At 32.9% G+C, this 13482-nt stretch overlaps 1 protein-coding gene across 1 annotated transcript in view; it reads left to right on the forward strand.

The window, feature by feature from the left end:
- The window catches only part of Dhc1 (dynein axonemal heavy chain 1), a 402656-nt gene that overhangs the window by 255834 nt on the left and 133340 nt on the right, over positions 1 to 13482 (forward strand). The window contains exons 59-61 of the mRNA XM_085812430.1: positions 3450 to 3665; positions 6592 to 6729; positions 7121 to 7248. Coding sequence (XP_085668556.1) covers positions 3450 to 3665; positions 6592 to 6729; positions 7121 to 7248 — 482 coding nt within the window. The remainder of the gene's footprint in view (positions 1 to 3449; positions 3666 to 6591; positions 6730 to 7120; positions 7249 to 13482) is intronic.

Here is a 13482-nt window from a genome sequence, read left to right on the forward strand (position 1 = left end):
GATTTAACAATTTGGGAACTGCCCATGACGAAAAGTCTGCAATAGAATTTTGGGTAAAGTGCAGAATCACCCACTTCTTGACGCGGTTTTAAGAATTGCACGTACTCGGTATCCATGTGCATATCGACCTATTTTCACTTAAAAAAAATCCTAGAATTGCACAAAAATGGCGCGGCGCACGCCCTTTACTTCATCTATGTACACATCTACCTATTTTCACTTAAAAAGTAAAAGAAAATGGAAAAAAATCCAATTGTTTTTACCCTTGTAAAAAGCGGCAAACAAATAAGTGAGTGATTCTGCACTTTACCGAGAATATTTTCAAAGAAAAGGTATCATTCATTCTAGAAAATTACGTTTGAACAACCAACGAGATGAAATTATGCTTTAGCGATAAGTCGGTAGTGAAATAGCGATGCAGGCATCCATTCAGTTATGTTTAGCAATTTTTATGTAAATTATAATAATGATTTGAAATAGTTATTTACTCTTATGCTTCCATACAGTCATGTTTAGCCTTTTTCATATAAATTATAATAATAAAAAAGTATTATATTAAATTAACCTTTCATCTAAATTAAAACATCAATCTTAAATAGTTATTTACTATTATACTTCCTTTCTTGCCGCAATTATTAGAGTTGCCGTAATTATATTTGCCAGCATTGGCATCAACAATAGTTTGGCGATTTATTACGGCCCTCGAAACCGAATAGTACCCTTACGTCTTTAATAGCTCCCAATCTGCAATTTCCCATACAAAATTATATACTAGCCTAAAAAATTTTACCAACATAGAATAATGCAATTTTTCTTGAATTCTTCTAGTGAGTATTATGTAATTTCTTACGTCTTTCTAAAGGACAGATTTAAAAAATATCGTCTGATGTAGCATTATATCAACACGATTTGTTTGTGTTTTTTAACTTAAGATGGCAGCACTAGCTGTTTCATTCCGAAAGCATCTCCAAGGAGCTCATTCTTGATTTATAAATAGTATTTATGGTCGTGCTGTATTACTATTTTTACTATAACAAAAATTAATTTACTAAGAATGTAGAAAGAAAAACGATCATTAGAAAGCGTAAACTCACCACCTGTCATATAAATTAGTTATTTAATTTATAAATAACCATAATATCAATACAGCTGTTATGAATTGTTTATAGTAAATTCATATTTAGTCATAGGCATTAACATTTATTTTCAAGTCAGATAACACAGACAGATATTATTTTCTTAAATGCATTTAACGTTTTAGGACAAAGGTAACTGAATTTGCAAAATCAAGAAAATTTTTCCTTTCTATAAGGAAAGTTAAATTTTCAGTTGCATTCCCTATATTTTAATAAATATGAACACGAAAGACTATTAAGGTCTTATTTTTTTAGCAAAGTATAAATTTTACTGAATATAATTACTTAGACCGGATGGCCGCATAAAATTTGGTTTTCGGAATTTTTATAAATACGACCAACGATTGCGAAAATAAAAGCTGCATAAGGATTTTCGTGACCAAGATGTATATAAAAATTCTATTATGATACTAGAGGTCAACCAAAGCGGAGAACACTGAATGTAGTAGAAAGTGTATACGTCTGTCTTCGAATATAGTTCTAGCATTTCTAGAAGCAGTGTTAAGATAAATACGCTACGATATACATACGAATACTGTTAGACAAAGAGAACGGAACGAAAAAGTGTGTGAGACCATACATTATGTTGCATCCAACATTTTATTAACAGATTTGCTGATATCACGTCAAACATTCGATGGCTAATAGAAAGGAATTCCTCCCCCCTTTTTTCCTTGGCACTATTGGCAAAATTGCAAACTTCAGTAACATCGCCTTCACCCACACTCTCACTGACGACGCAATTAAGGTTTTATAAAAGATATATCATATCCTCTCCTTGTTTTCTGAGCTATATTGTTTGATAAAAGATATATCATATTCTCTCATTGACCCTGAGGAGAAGAAAGCAATCGTTATGTCAACTGCTTCTTCTTCTATATATAATTTCCAACCTCATAAGAATAGGAAATCACAATGCATTTCCTCTATATTATCGTTATGAATGTTTTCGTCAAATTACAGAACCATTTCCCAATAAATTCGATAATGAAACTGTTACTTTTGCTGCTGATTTGACTGTCATTTTTCTAACAACTATAAATCGCACGAAATCTTAACAGAAAGAAAGCGGTGGATTATGGACTCCGGAGTAAAAACGACCTCTGAAAGTTAGGTAAGCAAACCCGAATTAAACGACATGAAGAGCTAACGTTAACTTTCGAGGAAAAGTTTTAGTTTATACCTGAAGTTATGATCTTTAACATCAAGTGCCGCGTCAGCTTTAAAGGTCTTAAGAGCTTGTAGGGTTTATATTTATTTTAACTAACATTTATTTTAAGTTTAAACTATCTTTCCTGTCAAGCCTTACTTTCCCCTGGAACTGCCAATGCCAGAGTATGTAAATTTTAGTAGAATGCGCAAGGATTCAAATTATCAGCCGAAGTATTCTGAGTTAAATAGAAAGGAAACGAGTTCGAGATGTGCTGTTCTTACTTCACGAGCGCGGAGGTAGCTAGCCAGAAATTGAAGAACCCCGCGTTTCGGCCTGTGTGCTTGCCTCGGAGAATTGTTAATTGTTCAACGTGATATTCAAAGTTAGCTGAATTAGCAGCGGTATTGTAAAACGCGGTGAGGTTAGTTACGTTTAGAGAGCCTCGTAGTTAGAGTCTTGTTATTATTTATTTTCAGGTTCTTATTTTTATTTTACAGCCGGGTCGGCGTAGTTTGTGAGCGTCAAAAGCACGCAATTGTAATTTCTTAAGTTGAATAAAAGGGGACTTAAACCCTTAGCAAGACTCTGTCTATTTTCCAGTTTCAACAGTCACCTCTTGGTTGCGTGCAGGTTGGAGGCGCGCAACTCTACAAGCTTACTCGAAAGTGTCCCATAATATAATAACATAATTGCTTATAATCAGTACCCTTAATGGAATCGAAATATATGTAATCCTTTAAATGCTTTAGGTCTAAAGCTTTGTAAGCCTGTTGCCGGTGGCAAAGGACAGATGCAGATGGCGCGAATTTTTATCTCTCTTAATTAAAAATTTTTTTCAGTATGACTGTTTTTCAGTATGTAGTTTCTGACTTTAAAACCTTCAAATTTATTCGACTTATTAATTTGTAAGTTGTAGTTTATGAAACAAAAAATAGAATCCCAAAACGGAACATCTAGATTTTTAAGTGTTTTCATTTTATCCGGCATTCAGTTTCGAAGCTTGGTGAAGGGTCGCGACTGACCATTTATAATGTATATTTGCTACTTGTGAGATAAGAATAATACAAGCAATTATAGTGTTGTAGGTAAAATACATGAAAAACCACTGAAATTATCTATTGTTATATTTTGCTTTTCAACTTTCTTTTCTTTTCTTCCAGTTTATGTCAACAACCGGATTTTTGCCAGCGCTGCAAAACTTTCCTAAAGATACTATTAATGATGAAGTAGTGGAATTATTAGAACCGTATCTAAGCATGAAGGACTACAACATGGAAACAGCAAAAAGAGTATGCGGTGATGTAGCTGGTTTATTATCTTGGACAAAATCCATGGCCTTCTTCTTTGGAATCAACAAAGAAGTTTTACCTCTGAAGGTATTTGCATTTGATTTGTCGCAATATTAAGAGGATATAACTCTTTTAGAAATGCATATGCTCTCTGTATATAACATCATTTTGTTGACATACTTTTGTTTGATATGGCTAAATATCTTCTTTAAATGTTAAGGGCGCATAATTCCTTGATAGCTGAGATGTATTATTTTAAGTGTTAAGCGAAAGTGCCCCTATTTTTAAAATCCAGAATCCTATTAATTATAAGTAAAATTGTAATTGTATTCGTACTACATGGCTACTGAATGCCTTTTGTTAAGTGAAATACTATAAACTAACATTTGGGAATGTATTTAGGATGATGAATTTTCTGTTTTAAAATGAAACATTATGAAAATAACATGCATTCCCGAAAATCTGGTACAGAGTGTGAAGGTGATTAGAGATAATGATTATAAAAATTAATAAATTTTTATCACGTTTTTCATTGAAGATTTATCATAAGTTTTGACTACTTAACTAACACAGATTAAAATCAGAATATTTATTATTACTTGACGCCTAGTTTTATTAGATAATGGTAGTATATGACATGTTAAAGAACAACTTGTAACTAAAACGGTCCATGAATGCCAGTTCATTCTGAAATGTGTAGTTGTGTACAAAATGTCATAAATTATGAGCAAAAGACTGAAAAATTACAAAAACCTTATTAGTGTTTTCACATTTAATCAAATGAAGGGTAAAATAATTCCAATTTTTTTTACATAACTATAAAAGCCAGTTTCAGTTGTTTTTACGTGCAACTACTTAATGTGCGTTTTGTCCTTTTTAAGCTTCTCCATACGTTACTAATTTTTACATGGAAAATTACGTAATATAAAATTCATGATTTGGATCCTTTTCTTAAAACACGTATTTCATTATAAAACACACATTATAATTTTAAATAATAACTTTTCTGAAAAATATGATCTGCTAAGATATGTTGGTTGTGTGACTGTATATTTCAAATCGGGACTTGCCTATCTCAAACGGATATTTTTTTTAAGATGGAGAAAGCTATAAGGGGGTAATAGTGACGTAAAATGTTTTTTGCTACCCTAAAAATCTTAGATATGTGTAAATCTAAAGGTTAGTAATTTTCCAGTTAAAACTTGCAGATATTCCGGGAAAAAACATAAAGAGTACAAAAAAAAAAAAAAAAAAAAAAAACCGAAGATATCTGTAAAATTTCTTCCTTCTGATTTCCATATGTTTGGAAATTCGTTATAGCTGTTAGAGACATTTTTAGAACTTCTCGATGTCAAGAAACTAACGGAAGAAATTCGCATTGACGGTCGCTGGGGTTTGAACTCTGGACCTACCGAAAGCTTCGGGAGCGTTTCTCGTTACACCAACGAAGGGACACAGAAAGGAAATAGAAAATACCTTTTAGCAGTATAAAAATTATGTTAAGTGTAAATAGAAAAACTAGAAAGGATGAAAAATTCTTTCTTTTTTATAATCAGGTGATTCCTATAGTGTGGTTCGACGCCATAAATTATTCTGATTGCAAAAAGGATTGTTAATTTATAATATTTTCCCCCCAAAACAATTTTGCAAGCAGACAGAACTAATTTTAATAAAAAAAATCATTTCATTTATACCTTATTAATCCTTTAAAATTACGGCTGGCTTTTTTTCGGGGGGGGGAGAACTAATAGGCTGGAAGTAGGACTTCAGAAGAAGAAAAATAATGATATTTCTTTTAATTTATCTTCGAATGAGTAGTGCTGATGAATTTCTTTATACAAGAAACGAACTGAGCGAAACGTATCTAAAACATATATCCTCTAAAGGTCTAAAACATATATTGAAATATATAGCTAAAATGTAATCGATCAACTGAAAAATATCCGTCACTCAAAACAGCTTCAACTCTTATAGAATTAATAAATCTAGAACTAATGGATCCCTATTTAAGATACTTTGATAATTTTTATGAAGGAGTTTCTGAAATTTAAATATAATTACAACAGTCAAATATTCTTTATAGAGTCTACTTTTAGCTAATTCATTAGTTTACTATTTGCTGATTCCCCCCCCCTTTTAAAGTAGATTTTTAGCATCAGGGGTGCTATTAGCCTTTTCTTTCGTAGTGAATCTTCAAATTGTTGCAACCAAATGGTATAGCAATGTATTATTTTTAAAGAAATAATATAGCTACTATAAAACGAATATGTCACAACACTTAACACTCTATTGGGAATTCTAAAGATATGTTGTTTTTAAGCATTTCGTGATTTTGTTGTTGAATTTGTTTGAATGTGACATGCGAAGAAAGTCATGTTTAATAAATAAAATTAAAATTAAAGGGACCAAACGAATTGTGTAAGTCATCTTACTAAGAATACTGGATATTGATATGATGAACTAAGAAAAGACTCAAAGAACTAATGGAAACGCTTAATACTCTATCACGAATTCTGCACATATGCCGTTTTAAAAAAATTTGAGATTTTCCATACATATTTTATGCGGCGTAAGTGCAATGCAAATGACGCTTAGTAACGTATTTAAAAAGATAAAACATTTTGCAGGTCATCTTGGAGAAAACTGACAAAAATGGAAAAACATATGACAGCATTTAGCACTACACCGGGAATTCTAAAAATATACTGCTTTTAAAATTTTGTGACTTTACTGTTGAAATTTATGTGGCGTAAGAGTGAAGAAACTGATGTTTTATAACGAAGTTAACAGGACAAGAAAATTATGTTAGCAGAAGTGAGTCCGAAAACAAGGAATCCTTTCAGATTTTCCTTTATTTTATTTTTCTTTATTTCTTTATTTAGTTTTACGATTTTTTGAATGTACAATCAAATATTTATTTGCTCACCATTGGTGAAGAGAATAAAATAGCTTAGGTTTTGTATCATTCGTTATAACTGCAGTAGTTGTTTTAATTTGTATTTTTTGCAATTAGCATAATTTAGCTGTTCAAGAGGCCAGATTAGCTGTAGCTATGAAGGAATTGAAAGCCGTGGAACAGGACTTGGAAGACAAAGAAAATGAATTGAAAGAAGTCAAAGCTCAATATGAGAATGCGATTGCGAACAAAGAGGTATGAAGAAAATATTTCTTTTGCATTCCCGCTTTCTTTTTAAAAGAAAGAAGGGGTTTTTTTTAGAAACCCAAGTTCCTTTTTAAAATTTGAAGACAATTTTAACCTAAATAAGATCTAGGTCTTATGCATAAATATTGTCATAGAATGCATTAATGCATTTTATTCTAACGCTACATTTTTATATCTGAACATCTCACTTTTTAATGTTCATAATCCAAAATCTTCCCTACGAGATAAGAACATTTTACTTAGCTCTATTTTAAACATGTGACGTTGATTCAATATCGTTGGTAAATGCAAGATAGTTATAAGAAAATCTTTTCAAAACCAATTTTCGAATTTCTTTCTATTCGGAGGCCTTCTTATAATGGTGTTGAATTTGTTCTAGAAACTGGCGGAAGAGGCTGCTGTGTGTCGAAGAAAAATGTCTAGAGCGTCTATGTTGATTACAGAGTTAGCAGGAGAGTATAAAAGATGGACGGATGAAAGTAAACAGTTAAAGGAACAAATAAAGAGGTGAGCTAGGAAAACAAATAACTAGTTTTGCAAACGGTAACGAAAATGCTTCCTTATGTATATATGTGTGTGATATTTGCAGCAAATGGACATTGGAAATGATGAAGCTTAGCAATCTGGTCATATCAGAGTCCCGGTGTGGTCGTTCCGAAGTGGAAGGCAGCCGAATTGAAGACACAAAGAATTTCATTTTCTTTTAAAAACTCTATATCTTTATTCACTTAAAATGGCAGATCACTATTCTTTTAGATTCTCCAAAATTACGTACCCAATAATGCTTAAATTAAAGTAAGGTTAAATTTAGGCTTTCGAAATCATAACTATTCTAACAAGGGGAAGAAGAAGAGACAGAGTAGCGTGGTGCGAACTCTGCATTTATAGTAGTGATTACATAACATGCCAGAAAGTTCTCGAAAGAACTGGTCTAGGGGGAAGATCCTGAAATTGCGGAAAGTTAATTAGAGGTTGCCTGTTCGCGTAGAGAAAAGCCATCGTATTTTTTATATTTTACATATATATATATATATGAGTCTCGAGCAAAGGAATTAAAAACTAGCTGTCAGTTTAAATTCATCTTGAATTTCTTGGCAACAGAAGATAAAATCGCGTGACGGAATTCTAAAAATTCGAAAGATGCAATAGTTTTTGAGCTGAATGAAATAAACCTGGCACTTGGAACCAGTGGGTGTGATTTTTGTTTACGATAAAACATCACCCTCCACATATATATATGTAATGATTTTGTAATGATTTTGAATGTGCAGTCGAACGCTGGAACTCTTAACAGCTTTTGATGTCCGTCATGGCTGATGGTTAAGGCATACCGATGAAGATAACAAAAACTGGATTTCTATAAATCACCAAGCATTATTTTCGCACATAATCAAATCATTTTTTAGTAGATAGGATATTTCTAGATCATAAGCGATTAGAACATTTTTATATGCATGTTATATCATCTTAGATTAAGAACAAAGAAAGGCATAGCAAAATAGAGATGTTTGCAAGGCGGAAGCTAGGGAAAGGAATGTCACAGAATAATGTCGTAATTATTGTGCCAAAAGTATTTATACTAAGTTTTATGTAATTGTAGCGGCAAGCTATGATTGGTTAATATTAGTTTTAGTTGCCCTTTCCCAGTAGCGTTACATAACATAAAAAGATCTAGAATTTGGGAGAACAGATGAATTTTAGGGGGGGAGAGCACCAAATCTAGAATGTTAATTTTGAGATCGCCAATTATTTTTAAAGCAGCTGTCATATTTTGTTATATCTTACACACATACCTATATATTCCTATACACATACACACACATACCTTTTGTGTTTTAGAAATATCTACTTTAATAGCTGTTTTTTAACTCGAAGAAATCGGAAGAAGATTTTTTGACTTTTTACAGGAAAGAAGAGAAGAATCAAAGGCAAATAAATACGCATAGCATTCTGCTATTAAGGGCACATAGGATTAAGACAGAATTTCAGTATGTTTTTAATGCCAAGAATTATATATTAGCAAAATATAACCGAAGCTATCAAACATACCTTCCTCATTTGACATATGAGATCATGAACATCATAATTCGATTATAAGCAGACTATTGTAAGGACAAATTTCACCGTCTCAGTAAGGAATTGTTCGACCTCCGATTAGTTTACTGAATCTGAAACAAAACGCTGTAGGCGACTAAGGAGATTAAAAGAGTTAAAAATGTTAAATCTAAGTACTATGTAGAGCAGAATCAATAAAAAAATTTCCTTAATTGTATTTTTAATACAGTAATAATTTAAATAATTTAACTATGAGAAGTGCGCGTAGATTCTGCAGGGCTTAAGTGACAAACGTATAACTTTTAATTTATTTTAACTTTAGGCCGGACAAAATGAGAGTTTTCTACAGCTGAAGATGGATGATGAATACTCGTATGTTGACATATGACAAGGGAAAAAGTTCAGATGCACATTCTTGTGCTGCACAGAAGCAACTATTAACCTCTTTGCTCACATTTGTACTGTTATGTCATGAAAAACAGGTCCATGGAGAGTTGTTTGGTAGATGAACCTACTGATAGCTTTTGTCGGCAGGTACTTGGGGTTATATAAAGCAGATTCATCACGTTACTATACAACGGATACTGACCACTACCGCATCTCAGCACTCAAGGCAGATTTATCTGCTTATATGTTTCATGTATATATAATTTGTTACGTTATATTTGGATTTTCATTTGTACCATATTGCATTATTTTGCCACGTGCCTCCGTAGTATCATACTGATTTAGTAAGTTAGATGATTTGACAAAACACTAGCACAGATGCCTAATGGTAATAGGCATCCGCACACAATTGCAACGTAATGTTTGTATTATGGAATTCGCACATAGTAATTATGCTGCTGTAAACTTTGGGATCGTTTGTATATTATTAGATTATTATTATTATTACTGATTTGTCCACGTTTCGATAGATAGTATATTTTCTCTCTGGTATACTATACAATTTCGCTTGGTTCCTCTCTGTGGGCAGAAGCCATCACAGCGGCGCATCCACTGCCATTAAAATACACCTTCACTGTGTCCCGTTTTCAGCATTGCGTAGAAGTAAGAGGAAAGACAAATTTCCGTTAGTATATTAATAAACATATAAACAAAACATATTTATTAACAATTATTTTGGCCAAATTGCTATACTATGAAGGAAATTTCCTGAAATTTGAAATTTGCATTAAAGCATGCTAAAACATGTAGATGATTAGCATTTTGCAAAGTGCTCATATTACAGGCAAGAGTAATGACACCTTGCAGCAGTATAAAAGGCAGACGGAAACGCTGAAGCCGTGTTATGCCTAATGTAAGAAGAAGGAATTCTTAATATCACATCTCAGAATTTGATCTTGGATGAGTTATAGTGCTTCATTCTTGCGGATTATCGCGCTACACAATTTCTGTTCGAGCCTAGAAAGATCTAATGACTATTATAAGAAATCGCTTGTAATCTCTGGCTCCAGAAGGAGCACACAGAGCGAAGTGCAGATAACCCTATCACTTATTAATGCTTGAGACTACGGAATCTTCTCCGTCATCTCGAACATTGATGAGTAGGGAGTCTCTATATATTGATCCAGGAACGGAATGTAGCTGCAGAGAATCCTGCATACATTTCACGTATCCTAGGTCAAGAATTTGAATACGCTACTCAGAATCAAATATATGCACTGTGCAACGATGCTTGAAACGCCATAAACTATAAGCAAAGCCACCAATACTTCAGCTTCCCATGGCTTTACAGCCCAGTCTACAATCAGAGTCTACAATGGTGTTCGAACGAAAGCCAGAAACTTGCATTTTTTTATCTTTATATCGATTCACCATCCGGATTTACAGTAAAGAGGACTTTCTATATTGTAAATCTCTATACTGTAAAGTACACATTCACCTCTAATGTAGCTGGTATTTTGACCAGCGACTCTTATGCTAATATTGTTTAAATGCCAGTAACTGTTACACATCTTCTTGATCTCCATCGTCTTGACTTTCTTCACCTTCATTCACCTCCATCGTTCTGTCGAACGTGATTCAACAGAATAATGTGAGACTGTACGCTGCCTAAACTTCCCTTATTTTCTGAAATATACAGGTTGCTAGAATACTGATTTAGCCGGTGCGCTGTGTCACCAATTTGAAACATCTTTTCAATATATTGTAGAAAGACTGGTAAACGGCATCCACTGGACAACATGACAAATATACTCTCGCATAGAACTGAATTCTGAGAGAGTGCAATAGCCACGCCATATCATATCGTTCGTCATCATACCCAATCGTATAGCATATGTTATTATTGTATGAGATTATAGTAACAGTTACTATTGCTCAGGGTACTAATTTCTGTAAGCTATGTGCCTTAAAATTTTTTATAGTTTTAACCATTTCTTTCTTCCGTTATAAAGTATTTGTAAAATAAATATGATTCTACTCTTGGGTTTCTTGCCGATAGCATGGAGCTTAATGTGTTATAGAATTAAAATGTACATTCATAGGATATTTAAAGAAAAATTTTATCGTTTGTTCCAAATGCCTCTCTTAAATAAATGAAAAAAATAGAAATATGACATTCTGCACATGATGGCAAGAAGAATGATCCAGTAAAGATTGAGGACCACTATGGTAGAAACATTCTAGGAAGACACATTGTTTTAATTTTTTGTTTAGGTGAAAATAAAACGTAAAATGAAAGTTGTGAACGTTTCAAAAATGAAATGAAACTTTTTTCGTGGCGATGGGAGGGAGGAGTTGAAGAAAGAAATATATGTTTTTGCCCAAGAATTCTTCCTGTTTTTATTCCTCTGTATTTCTTATTCGCACAGCTGTATAGCTTTCTCTTTCCATGTTGAGTTACTGTAGCTGTCAGAAAAATTCTCCTTTGCTTTAAAAGTTCTCGAATTCTGCTTATCGCCATTGTGAAGGAAATGTGCGAAAAGTAGATTCTGCTTGACAGAAAAAGGAAGCTCTTATTTCTCTTTCGTTAAAATGATAAATTTTTCATACTTATTGATCTTCGTACCTCAAAAGGTCGTTTAAAATTTCCATATATTTTGAGTAGTTGCATTACGAAATAGATGTGTTACCTTTTTATATAACTTAAGTGTACTTCCATTTTTTCGAATCATTACGGAAATCTCAAATTAGGATTTCGAATATCGGTATCGACATGGAAGATTTTTACGATTAAAACAATTTTTCATTTATTTATATTTTTCAAAATTTTTGCAATTTTTTATGATTTACATCTTTATGAAACTAAATGATGATCAGACAATATAATGAAAATATTGTCACAAATAAAAATTTTCAGAATTTTGTTTATTAGTATTTTTTATTCGAATACGGAGAAGTATGCGAAGGGTGTCTGTCTGACAAGATGAAAAGCCTTAGTGAAGGACTAAGTGAAATTGGCTTCTGTTCGTATTAGATATGAAGAAAACTATGAACACTTGATTGCAGTTAAGCTGCTGTACATGCAGCTAATCCTGATCTATTGCTCTAACCTAGGGGCTCAGAGAACCTAGTTCGAAAACAGATAAAGCTTCACCGGTTATGCTTAATCAGCAGACAGTCGGCATTTTGTTAAATGTAAATTTGCCGAGAAACTAATTTATGAAATTAATGAACATATAGTTAGAAATATATCATTTTTTAAAATCTTAATGTTTTCTTTATATTCTTAAAGGGAACGAAACTCACCAGTGGCAGAGGATAAAACAGCTATACACTGGTAGTTCGATCCCAGCTTTCATATCACGACGAACGGTGGGAGTTTTCGTGGTTTTTCTCATGCGGTAATATGAATACCGCAAAAGCAAATCCTTTGAAAAGGGCTATCGCAAAAGCAAATCCTTTCACTTAGTAAGTTAGTCCCCGTATGCTATGCATAACCCAAATAACGCAATCTAACCTCAAAGCTAAACATACTAACGCATAATAAATATTTTACTGAGTGAGATTTTCTTGTGTAGGTATAACAGAAAAATTTAGTATTCATTTTTAAAGAACCTTCTCGCCCAAAAAATTAAAAAGTTTTCAAAATCGTTTCGCCTTATTCTGAGACATTTTATAATTGAAAGCATAAGCCTATGATCTCTGTTTAACCAAATAAAGCCTATAACCAGCTTTAAGAAATGTGCATTATAAGGCGTATTTTGCTTTATATTTAATCTTTCCTACACTTTTACTTTTTCCTCAGCTACACCAGAAATATAAATTACATGAGCTTAAATAGCTAATAAACGTGTAAATGAAAGAGAGAGAAAGTATACTGGATAGCATTTCTGATACTTTGTTATTAGATAGACTAATATTAATTGATTAAAGCCATGTTTCTCAGGCACATGTTTAAGCCCATTCGCACTAGCATTTATTCTCTATGTAAGTAATTAACATTGGTGCATAATCCGTGAATCTGAATCTGCAAATTCCTTCAGACAACCTGCATTAAAATCTGTAACTTTAAAATACGCACATCAATGTCGTAGCGTCCAAGGCCATCTTGATGGGAGATTATCAAGATGGCCTTGGTAGCGTCCCTCTCCCTTGACGATCGTAATATGTGTCATGATTACCGCACAGAGCAAATTAGGGGATTTTAGCAAATTAGAGGATTCGACTTTTTTACCACAGCACCCCGCAGAACGAGGACTTCGCTCTGACATTGCAAGCATGTCACACTGTGACGATCTC

The sequence above is a fragment of the Stegodyphus dumicola genome, chromosome 3 (assembly GCF_044657685.1).
Source record: "Stegodyphus dumicola isolate Sdum_Otavi_A_Nest chromosome 3, ASM4465768v1".
NCBI lineage: Eukaryota > Metazoa > Arthropoda > Arachnida > Araneae > Eresidae > Stegodyphus > Stegodyphus dumicola.